The 23781-nt window shown below is 51.2% G+C and overlaps 1 protein-coding gene across 4 annotated transcripts in view; it reads left to right on the top strand.

The window, feature by feature from the left end:
* The window catches only part of cog7 (component of oligomeric golgi complex 7), a 59894-nt gene that overhangs the window by 21631 nt on the left and 14482 nt on the right, over positions 1-23781 (top strand). For all 4 annotated transcript variants that reach the window (XM_086000068.1, XM_086000072.1, XM_086000070.1 and 1 more), the window contains exons 8-14: positions 16106-16304; positions 17879-18006; positions 18670-18824; positions 19845-19961; positions 21159-21224; positions 22781-22967; positions 23110-23250. In XM_086000068.1, coding sequence (XP_085856194.1) covers positions 16106-16304; positions 17879-18006; positions 18670-18824; positions 19845-19961; positions 21159-21224; positions 22781-22967; positions 23110-23250 — 993 coding nt within the window. The remainder of the gene's footprint in view (positions 1-16105; positions 16305-17878; positions 18007-18669; positions 18825-19844; positions 19962-21158; positions 21225-22780; positions 22968-23109; positions 23251-23781) is intronic.

Genomic DNA, 23781 nt, shown 5'->3' with positions numbered 1-23781 from the left:
GCTCCCAGTCCCTCCAAACATGATCATCCCATCGCTCCCAGTCCCTCCAAACATGATCATCATCCCATCGCTCCCAGTCCCTCCAAACATGATCATCATCCCATCGCTCCCAGTCCCTCCAAACATGATCATCATCCCATCGCTCCCAGTCCTCCAAACATGATCATCATCCCATCGCTCCCAGTCCCTCCAAACATGGTCATCATCCCATCGCTCCCAGTCCCTCCAAACATGATCATCCCATCGCTCCCAGTCCCTCCAAACATGATCATCCCATCGCTCCCAGTCCCTCCAAACATGGTCATCATCCCATCGCTCCCAGTCCCTCCAAACATGATCATCCCATCGCTCCCAGTCCCTCCAAACATGATCATCATCCCATCGCTCCCAGTCCCTCCAAACATGATAATCATCCCATCGCTCCCAGTCCCTCCAAACATGATCATCCCATCGCTCCCAGTCCCTCCAAACATGATCATCCCATCGCTCCCAGTCCCTCCAAACATGATCATCATCCCATCGCTCCCAGTCCCTCCAAACATGATCATCATCCCATCGCTCCCAGTCCCTCCAAACATGATCATCAACCCATCGCTCCCAGCCCCTCCAAACATGATCATCCCATCGCTCCCAGTCCTCCAAACATGATCATCATCCCATCGCTCCCAGTCCCTCCAAACATGATCATCATCCCATCGCTCCCAGTCCCTCCAAACATGATCATCCCATCGCTCCCAGTCCCTCCAAACATGATCATCATCCCATCGCTCCCAGTCCTTCCAAACATGGTCATCATCCCATCGCTCCCAGTCCCTCCAAACATGATCATCCCATCGCTCCCAGTCCCTCCAAACATGATCATCATCCCATCGCTCCCAGTCCTTCCAAACATGGTCATCATCCCATCGCTTCCAGTCCCTCCAAACATGATCATCATCCCATCGCTCCCAGTCCCTCCAAACATGATCATCATCCCATCGCTCCCAGTCCCTCCAAACATGATCATCATCCCATCGCTCCCAGTCCCTCCAAACATGATCATCATCCCATCGCTCCCAGTCCCTCCAAACATGATCATCCCATCGCTCCCAGTCCCTCCACACATGATCATCATCCCATCGCTCCCAGTCCTCCAAACATGATCATCATCCCATCGCTCCCAGTCCCTCCAAACATGATCATCATCCCATCGCTCCCAGTCCCTCCAAACATGATCATCATCCCATCGCTCCCAGTCCCTCCAAACATGATCATCATCCCATCGCTCCCAGTCCCTCCAAACATGATCATCATCCCATCGCTCCCAGTCCCTCCAAACATGATCATCATCCCATCGCTCCCAGTCCCTCCAAACATGATCATCATCCCATCGCTCCCAGTCCCCCAAACATGATCATCATCCCATCGCTCCCAGTCCCTCCAAACATGATCATCCCATCGCTCCCAGTCCCTCCAAACATGATCATCATCCCATCGCTCCCAGTCCCTCCAAACATGATCATCCCATCGCTCCCAGTCCCTCCAAACATCATGATCATCATCCCATCGCTCCCAGTCCCTCCAAACATGATCATCATCCCATCGCTCCCAGTCCCTCCAAACATGATCATCCCATCGCTCCCAGTCCTTCCAAACATGATCATCATCCCATCGCTCCCAGTCCCCCAAACATGATCATCATCCCATCGCTCCCAGTCCCTCCAAACATGATCATCATCCCACCGCTCCCAGTCCCTCCAAACATGATCATCATCCCATCGCTCCCAGTCCCTCCAAACATGATCATCCCATCGCTCCCAGTCCCTCCAAACATGATCATCATCCCATCGCTCCCAGTCCCTCCAAACATGATCATCCCATCGCTCCCAGTCCCTCCAAACATGATCATCATCCCATCGCTCCCAGTCCCTCCAAACATGATCATCCCATCGCTCCCAGTCCTCCAAACATGATCATCATCCCATCGCTCCCAGTCCCCCAAACATGATCATCATCCCATCGCTCCCAGTCCCCCCCAAACATCATGATCATCCCATTGCTCCCAATCCCTCCGGGCGAGGGCAGCATTGGTGTTTATTCTCCATGGGAGGAATAGTCTAATCCCATGTGCCTGTCCTGTTCCTGTATTTCTTTATCCCTCTTTCCTTCAACCATCTATCTATCCTTAAATGCTGACATGGTCTGTGCTTCAATCATTGACACTGGTAATGAATTCTCAAAGGCTTTCTGAAAGTTCATGTACACCACAACCACCCCATAGTGTCTGTGTATGTATGGGGAGCCGTGGAGAGAGAGAGCTAGTAATGAAGAGCTGGGCGAAGCCACGAGTTGTAAAGCTGGGTGCAACAGGTTGGAGAAAGAGCCTAATGGAGGGATGATGATTCCTGTAGCTGTGGTTTTATTTCTGAATTTTAAGTGTAGACTTGCACTCCCTGGTGTTTTATTTCATACTCTTTAATGCAAATATTCCCCCCCCCCCCCACACACACATTTAGAAGTACTTGCCTCTCTTGCCTTCCCTTTTAATTGTTTCCCAGAGGCTTTAGTCTTCAGTCCAGTACGACTTATTACAGTTGTATTAAATGTTCTGCCTTATCTCTGATCTGTTTCCAGGAATAACTCTGTGTTCGCAGATTAAACATTAAGATGTTCCTTCTGAAAACCAATAAATGCAAAACGTCATGTAAAATATCTCTGGATCTCGCATGCTGTGTTCCATAACCGCAGGCTGTTTATTCCAGGGCAGTCACCCATAGCCAAGGCTCTAGTGTTGTTGTTCCCATATTAACAGGGATCCGAGTATTTGACACAAACTTTACTTGTACAGTGACATGGGATGGCAAATAAGGGAAACCAGCAATCTATAGGTTGTCGGCCGTGGCTCAGTGGACAGCGCTCTTGCTTCCGAGTCAGAGGGCCGTGGGTTCAAGCCCCACTCCAGTCACTTGAACATGTAATCCAGGCTGACACTCCCAGTGCAGCGCTGAGGGAGCGCCGCACTGTCGGAGGTGCCGTCTTTCGGATGAGGCGTTAAACCATGGCCCCATCTGCCCCCTCAGGTGGACGTAAATGACACTCTTTCGAAGAAGAGTTCCCCCCCCCTAGTGTCCTGGGCCAATATTTATCCCACAACCCACACCTAAAAAATCTGGTCATTAGCACATTGCTGTTTGTGGGAGCTTGCTGTGCGCAAATTGGCTGCCGTGTTTCCTACATTACAACAGTGACTACACTTCAGAAGTATTTCATTGGCTGTAAAGCGCTTTGGGACGTCCTGAGGTTGTGAAAGGCGCGATATAAATGCAAGTCTTTCTATTTCTATAGGGACATGCGCTAGAGAGGGAAAAGAGCATGGGGCTGGTTCCTGTTTATAAGCTGCAAGTTAAAGGAAATATCAAATCAAACAGGAGAAGCAGGAAGTACAATATAAAGCACCTTTCACATAATAAAATGCCCCAATGAGGGGTTGAACCCCGGCTAGGTGTACGGTGCTGTATTGATTCGGTTACTGGACTAATAATCTGGGGAACGCAAGTTCAAATCTCACCATGGGCAGTTTGAGGATTTGAAATCAGTTTTTAAAATACCTGGAAATGAAAAGCTGGTCTCAGTAAAAGTGACCATGAAGCTGTTGGATTGCCAGAAAAACCCATCTGGTTCCGTGATGTCCTTTAGGGAAGGAAGCCTGCCGTCCTTACCCGGTCTGGGCCTACATGTGACTCCAGTCCCACACCCAGCCTGGTCGACTCTTCGCTGCCCTCTGAAGTGAAACCACTACCAGCGGTTCAAGAAGACTCACCACCATCTTCTCAAGGGCAACTAGGGATGGGCAATAAATACTGGCCTCGCCAGCGACGCCCACATCTCGAGAAGGAATTTTAAAAAGGGAGGGGGGTCGCGGAATTATGGGGAGAGGAACAAAGGCACATTCAGAGAGTGGGTGGGGTGAGGGCATGGGTGGATTTGAAGACCAGTATTTTTAAATCAACATGCCGCAGACCGAAATAAGGAAGGACTTTGTATTTATGCAGCGCCTTGTGAATTCTCTCAAAGGTTTCGATGCATTGAATAGAGTTTTTGTTTGTAGAAATGACCGATTGGATAGATAAAGGGAACGCTGTTGGTGTGGTGTATGTTGATTTTTGGACGGCTTTCGATAAATTCTTTCATAAGCGGCTAGTTGGCAGACAGTGAGGAGGATTGTGAAAGACTGAAGGAAGACCATGGTTAGAAACATAGAAACATAGAAGATAGGAGCAGGAGTAGGCCATTTGGCCCCTCGAGCCTGCTCCGCCATTTAATGAGATCATGGCTGATCATCCAAACTCAGTACCCTGTCCCTGCCTTCTCCCCATACCCCTTGATCCTGTTAGCCTTAAGAAATATATCTAACTCCTTCTTGAATATATTTAATGAATTGGCCTCAACTGCCTTCTGTGGTAGAGAATTCCACAGGTTCACCACTCTCTGGGTGAAGAAATTCCTCCTCATCTCTGTCCTAAATGGCCTACCCCTTATCCTTAGACTGTGACCCCTGGTTCTGGACTCCCCCACCATCGGGAACATCCTTCCTGCATCTAGTCTGTCCAGGCCTGACAGAATTTTATAAGTTTCAATGAGATCCCCCCTCATTCTTCTAAACTCCAGTGAGTATAAGCCCAATTGACCCAATCTCTCCTCATACGTCATTCCTGCCATCCCAGGTATCAGTCTGGTGAATCTTCGCTGAACTCCTTCCATGGCAAGAACATCCTTCCTCAGATAAGGCGACCAAAACTGCACACAATAGCAGAATGAGCAAACCGGTGACGGGGGCAATATAATTTCAGATACTAGATTACAAGAGGAAATACAAGGAATGAGGGTATCTATTCAACAGAAAGGCACTGGAGGGCGAGGATGAACAGAGACCCAGGGGTTCAAATACAGCGTTCCCCGATAGTGAGAGTGCAGGTAGATAAAGCCATTATAAAAGGCCAGTAGAATTTGGGGGCTTTATAAATAAGGGCATAGAGTGTAAGATTGGTCTCCTTCTGTGCTGCATTATTCTGTGATTCTAAGATGATGCCAGCGATGGGAAACTCTAGCTATGAGGAGAGACCTGAGATACTGGCACTGTTCTCAACTGGAGTAGAGAAAGCTGAAGGAAGATTTAAGAGAGGTTTTTTAAAATTGGTGGAGTGATTCGGGAGAGACTGTTTCCTCTGGTTGGGGCGTGAGTGCCGAGGGGGCCATCAATTAATCGTTCTCACCGAGAGTGAGGGGAGAGGCCAGGAGACATTTCTTTACACGCACAGGGTTGTTGGAGCCAGGAATGCTTTTTTAAAACATTTGTTCACAGGATGTGGGCGTTGCTGGCAAGGCCAGCGTTTATTGCCCATCCCTTGAGAAGGGAGTGAGTCGCCGCCTTGAACCGCTGCAGTCCATGATACTTCTTTGTAGTAGTTTGGCACAACTAAGTGTCTCGCTAGGCCAGCCAGTAAAGACTCAACCACCTTGCTGTGCGTCTCGAGTCACATGTAGGCCAGACCAGGTGAAGACGGCAGATTTCCTTCCCTAAAGGACTTGAATGAACCAGATGGGCCATAGAGTTATACAGCACAGAAAGAGGCCCTTCGGCCCGTCGTGTCCGCGCCGGCCATCAAGCCCTGTCTAATCTAATCCCATTTTCCAGCACTTGGTCCGTAGCCTTGTATGCTGTGGCGTTTCAAGTGCTCATCCAAATGCTTCTTGAATGTTGTGAGGGTTCCTGCCTCTACCACCCTTTCAGGCAGTGAGTTCCAGATTCCAACCACCCTCTGGGTGAAAAAGTTTTTCCTCAAATCCCCTCTAAACCTCCTGCCCCTTACCTTGAAACTCTGCCCCCTGGTTATTGACCCCTCTACTAAGGGGAAAAGTTCACTTCTATCTACCCTATCTATGCCCCTCATAATTTTGTACACCTCAATCAGGTCCCCCCTCAGCCTTCTCTGCTCTAAGGAAAACAACCCCAGCCTGTCCAGTCTCTCTTCATAGCTGAAGCACTCCAGCCCAGGTAACATCCTGGTGAATCTCCTCTGCACCCTCTCCAATGCAATCACATCCCTCCTATAGTGTGGCGACCAGAACTGCACACAGTATTCCAGCTGTGGCCTAACTAGCGTTTTGTACAGCTCCATCATAACCTCCCTGCTCTTGTATTCTATGCCTCGGCTAATGAAGGCAAGTATCCCATATGCCTTTTTAACCACCTTATCTACCTGTCCTGCTGCCTTCAGGGATCTATGTACATGCACACCAAGGTCCCTCTGATCCTCTGTCCTTTCTAGGATCCTACCATTCATTGTGTATTCCCTTGCCTTGTTAGTCCTCCCAAATGCATCACCTCACACTTTTCAGGGTTAAATTCCATTTGCCACTGTTCTGCCCATCTGACCAACCCGCCTATATCGTCATGTAGCCTGAGGCTTCCCTCCTCGCTATTTACCACTCCACCAATTTTCGTGTCATCTGCGAACTTACTGATCATACCTCCTACATTCATATCTAAATCATGAATGTACACTACAAACAGCAAAGGACCCTGCACCGATCCCTGCGGTACACCACTGGACACAGGCTTCCAGTCACAAAAACAACCTTCGACCATCACCCTCTGCCTCCTGCCACTAAGCCAATTTTGGATCCAATGTGCCAAATTGCCCTGGATCCCATGGGCTCTTACATTCTTGACCAGCCTCCCATGTGGGACTTTGTCAAAAGCCTTACTGAAGTCCATGTAGACTACATCAACTGCACTACCCTCATCAACTGCACTACCCTCATCCACACACCTAGTCACCCCCTCAAAAAATTCAATCAAATTGGTCAGACATGATCTCCCCCTGACAAAGCCATGCTGACTATCCCTGATTAATCCTTGCCTCTCCAAGTGGAAATGAATTCTGTCCCTCAGAATTTTTTCCAATAATTTCCCTACCACTGATGTTAGGCTCACTGGCCTGTAATTCCCTGGTTTATCCCTACTACCCTTCTTGAATAATGGTACTACGTTAGCTGTCCTCCAGTCCTCTGGCACCTCCCCTGTGGCCAGAGAGGTTCTGAAAATTTGTGTCAGAGCCCCTGCAATCTCCTCCTTTGCCTCACACAGCAGCCTGGGATACATCCCGTCAGGGCATGGGGATTTATCCACTTTTAAGACCGCTAAAACCGCAAGTACCTCCTCCCTCTCAATATTAATTTGTTCAACTATATCACAATCCCCCTGCCCGATTTCTATGCCTACATCGTCCTTCTCCATAGTGAACACAGGTGCAAAATATTCATTTAAAACCTCACCTACATCTTCCGGCTCTACACACAGATTGGCACTTTGGTCCCTAATGGGCCCTACTCTTTCCCTGGTTATCCTCTTACCCTTAATGTACTTATAAAACACCTTGGGGATTTTCCTTTATTTTGCCCCCCAGTGTTTTTTCATGCCCCCTCTTCGCTCTCCTAATTTCTTTTTTAAGTACCCCCCTGCACTTTCTATACTCCTCTAGGGCTTCCACTGCTTTTAGTCCTTTGTGTCTGCCAAAAGCCTCCCTTTTTTTTCCTAATCCATTCTTGTATATCCCTTGACATCCAGGGTTCCCTGGGTTTGTTGGTCCCACCCTTGACCTTCACGGGAACATGTTGGTGCTGTACTCTCTCAATTTCCTTTCTGAAAGACTCCCACTGCTCTGAAGTGGATTTTCCTACAAGTAGCTGATCCCAGTCCACTTTGGCCAGATCCTGCCTTATCATATTAAAATCGGCCTCCCCCAATTTAGAACCTTTATTTTCGGTCCATCTTTGTCCTTTTCCATGACTACCTTAAATCTCACCGAATTATTGTCACTGTCACCAAAATGCTCTCCTACTGACACATCTACCACTTGCCCGGGTACATTCCCTAGAATTAGGTCCAGTACTGCCCCCTCTCTTGTAGGACTTTCTACATGTTGGCTCAAAAAGCTCTCCTGGATGCACTTTAAGAATTCTGCACCCTCTAAGCCTTTCACACTCTGACTATCCCAGTTAATATTGGGAAAGTTGAAATCCCCTACTATTATTTCTACACTTCTGAGATTTGCCTACATATCTGTTCCTCTATCTCCCCCTGACTGTTTGGGGGCCTATAGTACACTCCCAGCAAAGTGCTTACCCCCTTTTTGTTTTTAAGTTCTACCCATATGGCCTCATTAGAGGAACCTGCTAAGATATCATCCATCCCTACAGCAGTAATTGACTCCTTGATTAATATTGTGACACCCCCTCTTTTACACCCCCCTCTGTCTCACCTGAAGATTCTATACGCTGGAATATTGAGCTGCCAGTCCTGCCCCTCCCTCAACCATGTCTCTGTAATACCAACAACATCATACTCCCATGTGTTCATCAACACCTTCAATTCATTTGCCTTACTCGCAAGACTCCTTGCATTGAAATAAATGCCATCCAGCCTTGCCCTACTCCCTTGTGCCGTTACATATTTGCTCTGCCTTCCAGGCGGACTTGTTTTTTCCTCTAAATTTGGCTGTGCATCATCCCCTACTATAGCTCCACTCCGTATCCCATCCTCCTGCCAAGTTAGTTTAAACCCCCCCCCCCCCCCCCCCCCCCCCAACAGTACTAGCAAACCTCCCCGCAAGGATGTTGGTCCCGTTCCGGTTCAGGTGCAACCCGTCCGACTTATACAGGTCCCACCTTCCCCAGAAGCAGACCCAGTGACCCAGGAAACTAAAGCCCTCCCTCCTGCACCGATTCTTTGGCCACGCATTCATCTGCTCTCTCCTCCTATTCCTATACTCACTAGCACGTGGCACTGGGTTTTTATGACAATCCAGTAGTTTCATGGTCACCATTACTGATACTAACTTTTTATTCCAGAATAGATGAGGCAGAGACAATTGCTTCTTTTACAGGTAAATTGGTTAAATATTTGAACCCAAGAAAGATACAAGGCTATGGGGAGAGAGCGGGGCAGTGGGATTAGTTTAGGATTGATACAGGGCTATGGGGAGAGAGCGGGGAAGTGGGATTAGTTTGGGATTGATACAGGGCTATGGGGAGAGAGTGGGCAGTGGGATTAGTTTGGGATTGATACAGGGCTATGGGGAGAGAGTGGGCAGTGGGATTAGTTTGGGATTGATACAAGGCTATGGGGAGAGAGCGGGGCAGTGGGATTAGTTTGGGATTGATACAGGGCTATGGGGAGAGAGTGGGCAGTGGAATTAGTTTGGGATTGATACAGGGCTATGGGGAGAGAGTGGGGCAGTGGGATTAGTTTAGGATTGATACAGGGCTATGGGGAGAGAGCGGGGCAGTGGGATTAGTTTGGGATTGATACAGGGCTATGGGGAGAGAGTGGGCAGTGGGATTAGTTTGGGATTGATACAAGGCTATGGGGAGAGAGCGGGGCAGTGGGATTAGTTTGGGATTGATACAGGGCTATGGGGAGAGAGCGGGGCAGTGGGATTAGTTTGGGATTGATACAGGGCTATGGGGAGAGAGTGGGCAGTGGAATTAGTTTGGGATTGATACAGGGCTATGGGGAGAGAGTGGGGCAGTGGGATTAGTTTAGGATTGATACAGGGCTATAGGGAGAGAGTGGGGCAGTGGGATTAGTTTGGGATTGATACAGGGCTATGGGGAGAGAGCGGGGCAGTGGGATTAGTTTAGGATTGATACAGGGCTATGGGGAGAGTGGGGCAGTGGGATTAGTTTGGGATTGATACAGGGCTATGGGGAGAGAGCGGGGCAGTGGGATTAGTTTGGGATTGATACAGGGCTATGGGGAGAGAGTGGGGCAGTGGGATTAGTTTGGGATTGATACAGGGCTATGGGGAGAGAGCGGGGCAGTGGGATTAGTTTGGGATTGGTACTGGGCTAAGGGGAGAGAGCAGGGCAGTGGGATCAGTTTGGGATTGATACTGGGCTATGGGGAGAGAGTGGGGCAGTGGGATTAGTTTGGGATTGATATGGGGAGAGTGGGGCAGTGGGATTAGTTTGGGATTGATACAGGGCTATGGGGAGAGAGCGGGGCAGTGGGATTAGTTTGGGATTGATACAGGGCTATGGGGAGAGAGCGGGGCAGTGGGATTAGTTTGGGATTGATACTGGGCTATGGGAAGAGAGCGGGGCAGTGGGATTAGTTTGGGTTTGATATAGGGCTATGGGGAGAGAGCGGGGCAGTGGGATTAGTTTGGGATTGATACTGGGCTATGGGGAGAGAGCGGGGCAGTGGGATTAGTTTGGGATTGATACTGGGCTATGGGGAGAGAGCGGGGCAGTGGGATTAGTTTGGGATTGATACAGGGCTATGGGGAGAGAGCGGGGCAGTGGGATTAGTTTGGGATTGATACAGGGCTATGGGGAGAGAGCGGGGCAGTGGGATTAGTTTGGGATTGATACAGGGCTATGGGGAGAGAGTGGGGCAGTGGGATTAGTTTGGGATTGATATGGGGAGAGAGCGGTGCAGTGGGATTAGTTTGGGATTGATATGGGGAGAGAGTGGGGCAGTGGGATTAGTTTGGGGATTGATACAGGGCTATGGGGAGAGAGCGGGGCAGTGGGATTAGTTTTGGATTGATACAGGGCTATGGGGAGAGAGCAGGGCAGTGGGATTAGTTTGGGATTGATACAGGGCTATGGGGAGAGAGCGGGGCAGTGAGATTAGTTTGGGATTGATACAGGGCTATGGGGAGAGAGCGGGGCAGTGGAATTAGTTTGGGATTGATACAGGGCTATGGGGAGAGAGTGGGGCAGTGGGATTAGTTTGGGATTGATACTGGGCTATGGGGAGAGAGCGGGGCAGTGGGATTAGTTTGGGATTGATATGGGGAGAGAGCGGGGCAGTGGGATTAGTTTGGGATTGATACAGGGCTATGGGGAGAGAGCAGGGCAGTGGGATTAGTTTGAGATTGATACAGGGCTATGGGGAGAGACCGGGGCAGTGGGATTAGTTTGGGATTGATATGGGGAGAGAGCGGTGCAGTGGGATTAGTTTGGGATTGATATGGGGAGAGAGTGGGGCAGTGGGATTAGTTTGGGATTGATACAGGGCTATGGGGAGAGAGCGGGGCCGTGGGATTAGTTTTGGATTGATACAGGGCTATGGGGAGAGAGTGGGGCAGTGGGATTAGTTTGGGGATTGATACAGGGCTATGGGGAGAGAGCGGGGCAGTGGGATTAGTTTGGGGATTGATACAGGGCTATGGGGAGAGAGCGGGGCAGTGGGATTAGTTTTGGATTGATACAGGGCTATGGGGAGAGAGTGGGGCAGTGGAATTAGTTTGGGGATTGATACAGGGCTATGGGGAGAGAGCAGGGCAGTGGGATTAGTTTGGGATTGATACAGGGCTATGGGGAGAGAGTGGGGCAGTGGGATTAGTTTTGGATTGATACAGGGCTATGGGGAGAGAGTGGGGCAGTGGGATTAGTTTGGGGATTGATACAGGGCTATGGGGAGAGAGCGGGGCAGTGGGATTAGTTTGGGATTGATACAGGGCTATGGGGAGAGAGCGGGGCAGTGGGATTAGTTTGGGATTGATACAGGGCTATGGGGAGAGAGCGGGGCAGTGGGATTAGTTTGGGATTGATACAGGGCTATGGGGAGAGAGCGGGGCAGTGGGATTAGTTTGGGATTGATACAGGGCTATGGGGAGAGAGCGGGGCAGTGGGATTAGTTTGGGATTGATACAGGGCTATGGGGAGAGAGCGGGGCAGTGGGATTAGTTTGGGATTGATACAGGGCTATGGGGAGAGAGCGGGGCAGTGGGATTAGTTTGGGATTGATACAGGGCTATGGGGAGAGAGCGGGGCAGTGGGATTAGTTTGGGATTGATACAGGGCTATGGGGAGAGAGCGGGGCAGTGGGATTAGTTTGGGATTGATACAGGGCTATGGGGAGAGAGCGGGGCAGTGGGATTAGTTTGGGATTGATACAGGGCTATGGGGAGAGAGCGGGGCAGTGGGATTAGTTTGGGATTGATACAGGGCTATGGGGAGAGAGCGGGGCAGTGGGATTAGTTTGGGATTGATACAGGGCTTTGGGGAGAGAGCGGGGCAGTGGGATTAGTTTGGGATTGATACAGGGCTATGGGAAGAGAGCGGGACAGTGGGATTAGTTTGGGGATTGATACAGGGCTATGGGGAGAGAGCGGGGCAGTGGGATTAGTTTGGGATTGCTCCAGCAAAGAGCCAGCACAGACACGATGAGCTGAACTGCCTCCTCTGTGCTGCAAACGTCTATGGTTCCCAAAGAAATCACCAAGAAATCCAATAGGGAATTCAGGAGAAACCTCTTTACCCAGAGAGTGGTGAGAATGTGGAACTCGCTCCCACAGGGAGTGGTTGAGGCGAATAGTATGGATGCATTTAAGAGGAGGCTGGACAAACACATGAGGGAGAAGGGAATCGAGGGTTATGGTGATAGATTTAGATGAGGAAAGACGGGAGGAGGCTCGAGTGGAGCATAAACGCCGGCATGGACTGGTTGGGCCGAATGGCCTGTTTCTGTGCCGTATATTCTATGAAAGTGCTTCACATGCATTAAGTTACTTAGAAATGTTAGGTGTGCAAGAATGGCAGATTGTGAGATCTTGTGTTTTTTTTAATTCATTCACGGGATGTGGGCGTCTTTGGCAAGCCCAGCATTTACTGCCCATCCCTAGTTGCCCTTGAGCAGGTTCTGGTGAGCCGCTGCCTTGAACCGCTGCAGTCCGTGTGGTGAAGGTACTCCACAGTGCTGTTAGGGAGGGAGTTCCAGGATTTTGACACAGCGACGATGAAGGATCGGTAATCTATTTCCAAGTCAGGATTGGTGTGTGACTTGGAGGTGATGGTGTTCCCATGCACCTGCTACCCTTGTCCTTCCAGGTGGTAGAGGAAGCCTTGCCGTGTTGCTGCAGTGCATCTTATAGATGGTACACACTGCAGATACGGTGGTGGAGGGAGTGAATGTTTAAGGTGGTGGATGGGGTGCCGATCAAGCAAGCTGCTTTGTCCTGGATGGTGTCGAGCTTCTTGAGTGTTGTTGGAGCTGCACTCATCCAGGCAAGTGGAGAGTATTCCATCACACTCTTGACTTGTGCCTTGTAGATGGTGGAAAGGCTTTGGGGAGTCAGGAGGTGAGACACTCACCGCAGAATACCCAGTCTCTGACCTGCTCTTGTTGCCACAGTATTTATGTGGCTGGTCCAGTTAAATTTCTGGTCAATGGTGACCCCCCCCTAGGATATTGATGGTGGGCGATTTGGCGATGGTAATGCCGTTGAATGTCATGTGGTGGTGGTTAGACTCTCGCTTGTTGGAGATAGTCATTGCCTGGCACTTATGTAGCACGAATGTTACCTGCCACTTATCAGCCCAAGCTTGAATGTCATCCAGATCTTGCTGCATGCGGGCATGGACTGCTTCATTACCTGAGGAGTTGTGAATGGAACTGAACAGTGTGCGGTCATCAGTGAACATCCCCACTTCTGACCTTATGATGGAGGGAAGATCAAAATAGTTGCTGATTATGTCTACGGAGCAAAGTGACTACAGTTGAAAGTAACTCGGAAACGTTTCTGGGAGATGTCTTTTTTTTTTCCAACTGCACACTTGTGGCTGCCTGACAGTGCAGCCACAAGTGTGCAAGCGCTAGCACTATTGCTCACCACCACCTTCTCGAGGGCAATTAGGGATGGGCAATAAATGCTGACCTTGCCCGCGACGCCCACATCCCAGGAATGAATTTAAAAACCATGTGCGACTCAGTTAGCCCTTTATCCACACGCGATCTAGCGTTGGTGCACATTCACCTCGCATGTTATCCTACATGCGTGGCGGCAGAGCGCATTCTCCTATACATATCTGAGTCTTTGAGTATATTCAAGGCTGAGATCGATAGATTTTTGGACTCGTGGGGAATCGAGGGATATGGAGATCAGGCGGGAAAGTGGAGTTGAGGTCGATGATCAGCCATGATCTTATTGAATGGCGGAGCAGGCTCGAGGGGCCGTGTGGCGGAGCAGGCTCGAGGGGCCGTGTGGCGGAGCAGGCTCGAGGGGCCGTGTGGCGGAGCAGGCTCGAGGGGCCGTGTGGCGGAGCAGGCTCGAGGGGCCGTGTGGCGGAGCAGGCTCGAGGGGCTGTGTGGCCGACTCCTGCTCCTAATTCTTATGTTCTTATCATAGCCTCCTCACTGACGTATTTCCTGGGTGCGTGAATGATCTGTGAATAGACCAGCGGACAAAGGAATGTTGAATGGCTGTTAACTGTCTGTCTGACATTCCTTTGCCTGCTATCACAACCCATTCAAAATGTCAGCAGTAATTTCCAGGCTTCTATATATAGGTTGGTGTTTGTATGTCAGTGTATCTGTGTTGCGTACACAGAGAGATGGGGGAGCATAACATAAGCACCAGGAAAGTTAGTCCTCTTTGCAGTTGGGGAAACTTTTTTTTTAAATGGTGTAGATTCATAAAAAACTTTTCCCCAAACAAATGAATAACCAACAAGCTGTTGGAGCCATGTCCCTGGGGGCAAAATTAAAAATAATCTGCTCCTAGAGTGTTATAAGAACATAAGAAATAGGAGCAGGAGTAGGCCAATCGGCCCCTCGAGCCTGCTCCACCATTCAATAAGATCATGGCTGATCTGATCCTAACCTCAAATCTTCTATCGCTCTCCATCCCACCCGAACCCATGTGATCTCCCGGGAGAGGCGAAAAACCAGATACAAAACCCAATGGCCAATTTGGGAGAAAAAATCTGGGAAATTCCTCTCCGACCCATCTAGGCGATCGAAACTCTTCCAGGAGATCACTCTGTCCCTATATTTTCTACAGTACTTACCTTCTGTAAAGGCGATCTCCACCCCAGCCAGGAACAGGAATAAAACCATCTCCTGAAATCTAATACAGAATTAGAACACAAGAAGTAGGAACAGAACCAGGCTACACAGCCCCTGGGCCCGCTCCACTTCCCACAGGGCCATGACCATTCCGAACCTAGACTCATGTCCAATTTCCTGCCCGCTCCCCGTAACCCTTAATTCCCTTTACTTCTAGGAAACTATCTATTTCTGTTTTAAATTTATTTAATGATGTAGCTTCCACAGCTTTCTGGGGCAGCAAATTCCACAAACCTACCACCCTCGGAGTGAAGAAGGAGAAAATAAAAACGGAGGCTTTTAACCCTTTAAAATCTTTTTAAAGAAAACTTGGAGAACTGAGTTGGGCAGTGGGTTAGATACTGACCTTTAAAAAGAAAAGATTTACAGCCAATGAAGTACTTTTGAAGTGTAGTCACTGTTGTAATGTTAGATAAATATTGGCCAGGACACTGGGGAGAACTGCCCTGCTCTACTTCAAATCGTGGCCATGGGATCTTTTACATCCACCTGCGGGAGCAGACGGGACCTCGGTTTAGCATCTCATACGAAAGACGGCACCTCCGACAGTGCAGCACTCCCTCAGCACTACACTGGGAGTGTCAGCCTGGATTATGGGCTCAAGTCTCTGGAGTGGGGCTTGAACCCACAACTTGCTGACTCAGAGAGGCGAGAGTGCTGCCCACCGAACCACGGCTGAAGAGCTGATATTTGGACACGACCTCGGTGGAGGAGTCAGTGTGTCTTGTGTACAGAAGAGGCAGGCAGGGTATCCTGAGCATGCTCGCTACCACAGGGAGTGGCTGAGACGAATAGCATAGATGTAAAGAAGGGGAAGCTAGATAAGTACACGAGGGAGAAAGGAATAGAAGGATGTGCTGATAGGGTGAGATTAAGATGAAGCAAGTTGGGAGGAGACTCGTGTGGAGCATAAACACCGGCATGGACCTGTTGGGCCGAATGGCCTGTTTCTGTGATGTCCCAAACCTTACATGTCGCAGTGTCTGCTTTTGGATGGAATTCACAGGATGAGGGGTGAGAGTTTATGGGCTAAAACCAATGATATTTTCACTAATCATGTCAGTGAAGAATTAACTTTCAATGAAATCTCTTCATTTCTTTTTAATCTCTTGGTTCATGCTAAAATGTGCTCCGACATTGTGACTAGTTTTGTACTTACTGGGGTCCAAATCTTGTAACCTGTGCCTAAATCCTTCTGTTGGACAGGTCTTCAGGAACCCCTATGAGATTGTTACCGTGCTACTGATCCAGACCCTGGGGGCCGTCGTTCCGTCAATCCCTGTCTGCCTCAGCACCGTGATGGAGAGAGTGAACCAGGAGGACAAGCTTCGCATGCTGCTGGATCTCCACGACAGCACCGCTCACTTTGCTAAGGGCCTGGAGGCAGCAATGCTTCCGCACCTGGGTACGTTGGCACAGTGGACCAGGCACCCGACAGGAATAGCGGGGCAACGGTGGGCATTTATACTGGGCAAGGCATCAGGCAACTCTCCTCTTGGAGCAGAAGAATTCCTAGGAACAGGAAGGCCAGCAAACCCATCCCTTTGATAGATCGATCTCGCCTCTACGCTCCGGGGTAAATTCACAGCGGTCTCATGCTCCCAGAGGGAAGTATGGGGCGGAGAACCGACCCAGGTTGTCCTAGCCCTGTTTCCGACTTGTCAGCGCTTTGCGCACAGCTCCCCTTGGCATTGCAGGACTGGTGAATTTATCTTCCTATCCCTTTATCCCTGGTGCACCTAGTCTCCTTGGGAGCTGTTTCTACTGCCTGCTTCGATGGGACCATGTTCTGTACAGCTGTGATACTCTGTACAAGGTGCATCGTGCCCGAGAATCTTCACCCCGGGGATTATCCAGATTTGTTGAGGTGCTGCTTCAGTGGCCGAGCGCGCTACCTGTGACCAGTGGTGTTCCCCAGGGATCTGTACTGCGGCCTCAGCTTTTCACTCACTTGGATGAAATAATGGAGAATTGTATATCCAAATTTGCAGACGACTTTACGTTAGGAGGCACAGAAAGTTGTGTGGGTGGGATAAGGAAGTTACAAAGGGACTTGACAGACAAAGTGAGTGGGGGAAGAACTGTGGTAGAGAGAGTTGGATGTGGGGAAGTGTGAGGTCATCTACTTGGGATCTGAGAAAGACAAATCGGAATATGTTCTTAATGGCGAGAGACTCGGAGCTGTGGATGACCAAAGGGATTTGGGTGCCCAGGGTAACGGATCACTGAAAGCTAGTGCGCAGGTACAAAAAGTCATCAAAAACCCGACTGGAATGTTGGTCTTTATCTCGAGGGGCTGGAATTCAATAGTGAGGAAATGATGCTTCAGCGGTACAGAGCCTTGGTCAGGCCAGTCCCTGCGCCGTGGTTGGCCACTCGCCCCTGCGCCGTGGTTGGCCGCTCGCCCCTGCGCCGTGATTGGCCGCTCGCCCCTGCGCCGTGATTGGCCGCTCGCCCCTGCGCCGTGATTGGCCGCCCATCCACGTGCCGCGATTGGCTGGGTGCTGAGACCAGCCGCCCGCCTGTGTCTGCGGCGGCTCGCTGTCGCTTCCAGGTTATTTTTCTTTTGCTGCTGGCGGGTGGGGAGCAGAAGAAACAAATTGGTCCGTATATTTTTCTCCCCAGTGCCCTTGGCTGTGAAGACATTGGTCTGCGCTTCCCTTTGCTGGCTTGTCCTGTCCATCTCCCAAGTCCCGAGGCTGCAAACTGGGAGCAAAGTGTCGGTGTGTTTGTGTGACCGAGGTTGCAGAAACCCCTCAATCCTGCGCAATTTTCACGGTGAAATCCACCAGCAAGGTTTTTGATATCCCTCCTAACCCGACTGGTTTCCTGTACCCCGGGAAGGTTTTGTGAGACTCGCTCACTTTTACACGTTCGGGCGTCCTGTTGAAGGCAAACGCAGCTTGACAAATCGTTGGTTCGGATTCTGGGAAATGTCAGCAAGCCTTTAAACAATTGTTAATTTTCATTGATTTGCAGGCGAGACCAATCTGGTGAAAGTCACGGAACTGGTGTCGGCAATCCACAGTCCTTACCTGCCCTATCAGCTGCAGTACGGTGACCTCGAGGGCTCAAACCTGCTCATCCAGATCAGTGCAATCCCACTGGTGAGACCCGTACTGCACTCGGCTCGAGTCTCTGTCTGCCGTCCCGCTGGTGTAACAGCAGTGGGGGGGGGGCCCGCGGGGAGACTGCGTAATGGGGACGGAGGGGGTATGTAACGGGGACGGGGAAGTGTTGGTATCATTGTAATTAGTAATGGTCTCAATGTGAAATTCGTTTCCCATGTTTTGAGCAAATCCCCAATGCCCACACTGCCGAATGCCAAGCTTTAAAACTGTAAAAGAGAAGGCAGAGCGAACCAGAAATAATCGCCATCAAGCTTGGGTTTTTAAAAAAACTGTTGGTCGAAGGAAGACTGAGGGAGGCGCTGAGCTCAAACCGTCTCGCGGTTCTGTGAAAAATGAGTGAGGAGGCTGTGCAATGAGCCTTGATCTCAACATAGTGAGACGCAAGGAGGAAGAGTGTGTAGGCTGAGCTTCTTGGAGCTTGGGAGGAACACGAGAGGAATGATCGGAGCAGAAAGCACCGCAGTAGTAGTAATAGCGCGAGAGCGGGATGGTTGGTTCAGGTCCCCTGTCTGCACTGTACGCATTGAGCGAAAGGTAGCAGAGCACCTCTTTCAGTAGAACTTGTCCCTCCTTCAGTGAAAGTTTTATATGTTCATCTTCCTTTGTTAACGATTCCCTTTGTGTGCCTTTCTGCTTCAGGAACGGGGAGAGCTGATCGACTGTGTGCAGGAGCTCAGTCAGTCGGTGAACAAACTCTTCAGCCTGGCCACTGGGGCAGTGGACAGATGCGTTAAACTGACCGATGGTCTTGCTGTTTGCGGCCTGCTTAAAGCACTCAAAGCTCTCTTCTCGAAGTGAGTCCACTTCTGTTATCAGGGGCCAGGCATTGCCGCGTTGTCCGGTGGCCAGGCATTGCCGCGTTGTCCGGTGGCCAGGCATTGCCGCGTTGTCCGGTGGCCAGGCATTGCCGCGTTGTCCGGTGGCCAGGCATTGCCGCGTTGTCCGGTGGCCAGGCATTGCCGCGTTGTCCGGTGGCCAGGCATTGCCGCGTTGCCCGGTGGCCAGGCATTGCCGCGTTGCCCGGTGGCCAGGCATTGCCGCGTTGCCCGGTGGCCAGGCATTGCCGCGTTGCCCGGTGGCCAGGCATTGCCGCGTTGCCCGGTGGCCAGGCATTGCCGCGTTGCCCGGTGGCCAGGCATTGCCGCGTTGCCCGGTGGCCAGGCATTGCCGCGTTGCCCGGTGGCCAGGCATTGCCGCGTTGCCCGGTGGCCAGGCATTGCCGCGTTGCCCGGTGGCCAGGCATTGCCGCGTTGCCCGGTGGCCAGGCATTGCCGCGTTGCCCGGTGGCCAGGCATTGCCGCGTTGCCCGGTGGCCAGGCATTGATCTTTAAACTAGCTGTCACTCTTGTATATTGGGTTCTCCAGTGCACACTCCAACATGTACTACTTTGCAATCTTGTAGCCTTTCCAGAACTAAAGGAAACATAACATGGCAGTCCAGAGGGATCCTGCTTGAAATCCTTCTCTATGTTGGTCTGCTCTGGCTGCTGCCTGACTTTGCATTCTAACCTCTGCATGCACACACACTGTTGAGCTAATTAATTTCCACCTAGTCATGTTTTCTACACGCGCAGCAAGCATTCAGATCCTTGCCATGTAACAGCACGAACTGTTCTTTGTGTTCCATCATCTGATACACTCATACAGGACATAACCATTTGAATTTGTCACATGCTCTGTGGTACGGATTATTCTGAATGGGATTAAAAACTAAAGGTTACAGTGCAGATTCTCACGGTGGGGTGGGCTGGGGGGATTGAGTGGAGCTGTGAGGGGGTCTGCTGCTGGCTGATGTTTAACTCGCTCTGCTCTAGGTATGTGTCTGATTTCGCCAGCGCTCTGCAGTCCATCCGCAAGAAATGCAAACTGGAGGAAATCGCCAACGGATCCTTGTTCCAGGAAGACTGGACTGCATTCCAGAACTCTATCAGGTGACGGGGCAGTGAGTGAACGCATAACCGACCCCCCCCCCCCCCCCACGGCTGTCAGTGTAACACTGTCGTACGCACCCTCTGCCAGAGGTATAATAGAATCATAGGAATTCACGGCACAGAAGGAGGCCATTCGGCCCATCGTGTCTGTACTGGCCAAAAGAGTGCGCTCCAGCCTAATTCCATTTTCCAGCTCTTGGTCCGTAGCCCTGTAGGTTTCGGCACTTCAAGTGCATATCCAAGTACTTTTTAAATGTGATGAGGGTCTCTGCCTCTCCCACCCTTTCAGGCAGTGAGTTCCAGACCCCCACCACCCTCTGGGTGAAGACATTTACCCTCAACTCTCCTCTAACCCTTCTATCAGTTGCTTTAAATCTATGCCCCCTGGTTATTGACCCCTCTGCTAAGGGAAACGTGCTGATATAGAAACATAGAAACATAAAAGATAGGAGCAGGAGTAGGCCATTCGGCCCCTCGAGCCTGCTCCGCCATTCAATGAGATCATGGCTGATCATCCAAATTCAGTACCCTGTCCCTGCCTTCTCCCCATATCCCTTGATCCCTTTAGCCTTAAGAAATATATCTAACTCCTTCTTGAATATATTTAATGAATTGGCCTCTACTGCCTTCTGCGGTAGAGAATTCCACAGGTTCACCACTCTCTGGGTGAAGAAATTCCTCCTCATCTCTGTCCTAAATGGCTTACCCCTCTTCTCCACCCAGACTGCCAACATAAAGCACTGTTATACTTGGAAATGTACCCAGACCTCAGTATAACACACACTAACACAAGCCCCTGCCTTCACCCCCTTCCCCCCCCCATGGCCAGTTTCATGCCCTCCTCACATCGTCAGTCTGTTTGGTCTGAGGGGTAAACAAAAGATAATCCCAAGGAAAGACATTTTCTGCATTCTGTCCTATTTGTCGGAAGTTGCTATGACAGACGAGGCGAGAGCAGACTTGCGGTTTGGCAAGGACAGGCCGGCAGTCCCCACATCGGAATCACTGCGTCGGAGAGGGAGGATGTTTGGGTTCAGTACAGCCAGTGACCGCCAGCTCCTTCCTCTTTCAGGGGGAGCTGTGCGTGTTGGTGTCGGCTGTTCACAGCTTCTGCGTGTATCCTGCTTTTCCTTTGACTGACTGACGGTTTGATATTTCCGTTTCCGGTCTCTAATTCCACCCTTGCTTTAATTTCAGGATTATAGCGACCTGTGGTGAACTACTGCGGCAGTGCGGGGACTACGAGCAGCAGCTGTGCAACAGGTCAGCTCCAAGCAGCACACACACGCTTCCATCGCAGCCAGCTGGGGGGCTGCTGGCACAATGGGGGCTAGTTACTGGGGTGGAGATGGAAGCCAGTGAGGCTGGCTGTGGGGTGGGGGGTATTAAGCCAGCACGGCTGGTTACAGAGGGATAGGGGTGGGAATCTGGTGGGTGTGTCGAGTCGGGTTATTAGGGAGTGGTGTGCTCGCCACGAGCCACTCAATCCTGGGCATTGAACCAGAAGGAGAATTCCTGGGATGGGGGACAGGCTGTTGAGGCCGGTTGCCGGCTCGGGAGCTCACGGCCGAAGGCAGCCATTCCAGGATTATGTGTCTAGTCTTTGAGCAGTGTTGTGATTTTCTCTGCCACTTTGCTCCCCTCCCCTGATGGTATTGACTCCTTGCTGGGGTAGGGTTCCTCGGGGTCTGCTCCCCCCCCCCCCCCCCCCCCCCCCCCCCTTGTACCTTACCCAAGTGACCATTATTCATGGATAAGACTGGATGGGGAGTGACGGCTGCCTGTTTAACCACAGGTCTAATCCTACCCCGCATACCCACCCAGCAGGGGACAATGGATGGTGAGCGGGAGATGGTGAGCGGGAGGAGGAGCCCTGGCCGTATTTTTTTTTCCTACCCTTCCTGTCCCATTGGTGCTGACTTTAGTGTCCGTGAGACCAGCCAACTCTTTGCTTTCCCGGTCTCTCTCTGGGTCGGCCATTCACCGGATCGACTGCTTGAGTAATTGGCGAGCCGCCTCAATGTCACTTAGGCTGAGCATCCAGGAGCCTCTCCACCCAACCTCGCCCCCTTCGAGGGTAAACCGCAACGGAGCGATTCCACTGATCAGCAACCATTAGACAATCACAAGCGTGAATTAACTGGGAGGTAGAAAAAAATATCTTCACAGTTTTTTTTTCACTTGTGGGATGTGGGCGTCGCTGGCAAGGCCAGCATTTATTGCCCATCCCTAGTTGCCGTTGAGAAGGTGGTGGTGAGCCGCCGCCTTGAACCGCTGCAGTCCGTGTGGTGAAGGTGCTCCCACAGTGCTGTTAGGGAGGGAGTTCCAGGATTTTGACCCAGCGACGATGAAGGATCGGTGATATATTTCCAAGTCAGGATGGTGTGTGACTTGGAGGGGAACTTGGAGGTGGTGGCGTTCCCATGCGCCTGCTGCCCTTGTCCTTCTAGGTGGTAGAGGTCGCGGGTTTGGGAGGTGCTGTCGCAGGAGTGTGGTTAGAATGTGGAATTGTTTTGTCAAAAAACCATTGTTGAAGTAGAGTCTGTAAATTCTTCTAAAGGGAATTAGAGGCTTGCTTGAAGAATAGGAATGTAAAGGGTGTGAGGAGTGAGCAGGAGAATGGGATTTGAGCCGGTGGTTGATGCACAGATGAATCCTGGCACAGTCTGTCTATGCCCAGTGGCCTATTTCAGTCCTGTAACGGTCTGTGTATGGGGGACAGACAGAGAGGGACAGACTATTCTCCACATTATAAATGCCTCACCACATTTAAGCTGGATTGTGAACAGTTTTCCGATCCTTTGGAATCTCTCTCGCAGGATATTATCTACCGCAGGGAAGTATTTGTCGGAGTCGTACAGCCCGCACAGCCTGACCGGGATACAAGAAACCAGCTTCTCCGACAAAAAAACCTCCACCAGGAATCCTTGGCAAGAATACAACTATTTACTGAAGGCAAACCCGAGTGAATATGCCAGCTTGATGGAAATGCTTTACACGCTGAAGGTGAGATTCTATTCCCTGCAGCAGAGCCAGCTGGTGGGGAAACTGGAGGGGGGGACAAATCGACTGTCTTTCAAAAGATCAAGTGCAATGGTCCCTGTGGTTAAGGGTTCGTTGCTAAAATTCTTTTCCTTCTGCTTTGTAGGAAAAGGGAACGGGAAACAATAACCTGCTGTCGGAACCTCGCGCGGCGCTGACCCGCCTCAACCAGCAAGCACATCAGCTCGCCTTCGACTCCGTGTTCCTCCGCATCAAGCAGCAGCTCGCACAGGTGCCCAGGATGGAGGTGAGGTGGGGGGGTGGGATAGTGGGGGGGGGGGCGGCGGTGGTCGTGGCCGTTCAGTCCATTGGAGCTCATCTGTGCGTGGAGAGGTGGGGTGTGGGGGAAACAGCTGCGTGGGTGGTGGGAAAAGGGGGCTGCGGGATGGAGAAACAATTGCGTGGGGAGGGGATCGACTGCAGGGGGCGGAAGCATCTGTGTGGAGTGGGGGGGGGGAACGGCTGTGTGGAGTGGGGGGGGGAACGGGCTGTGTGGAGTGGGGGGGGAACGGCTGTGTGGAGTGGGGGGGGGGAACGGCTGTGTGGAGTGGGGGGGGGAACGGCTGTGTGGAGTGGGGGGGGAACGGCTGTGTGGAGTGGGGGGGGGAACGGCTGTGTGGAGTGGGGGGGGGAATGGCTGTGTGGAGTGGGGGGGGGAACGGCTGTGTGGAGTGGGGGGGGGGAACGGCTGTGTGGAGTGGGGGGGGAACGGCTGTGTGGAGTGGGGGGGGGAACGGCTGTGTGGAGTGGGGGGGGAACGGCTGTGTGGAGTGGGGGG

The sequence above is a fragment of the Somniosus microcephalus genome, chromosome 11 (assembly GCF_052327205.1).
Source record: "Somniosus microcephalus isolate GS21.2 chromosome 11, FLI_Smic_1.0, whole genome shotgun sequence".
Classification (NCBI taxonomy): domain Eukaryota; kingdom Metazoa; phylum Chordata; class Chondrichthyes; order Squaliformes; family Somniosidae; genus Somniosus; species Somniosus microcephalus.
This window is presented reverse-complemented; position numbering and strand designations above follow the sequence as displayed.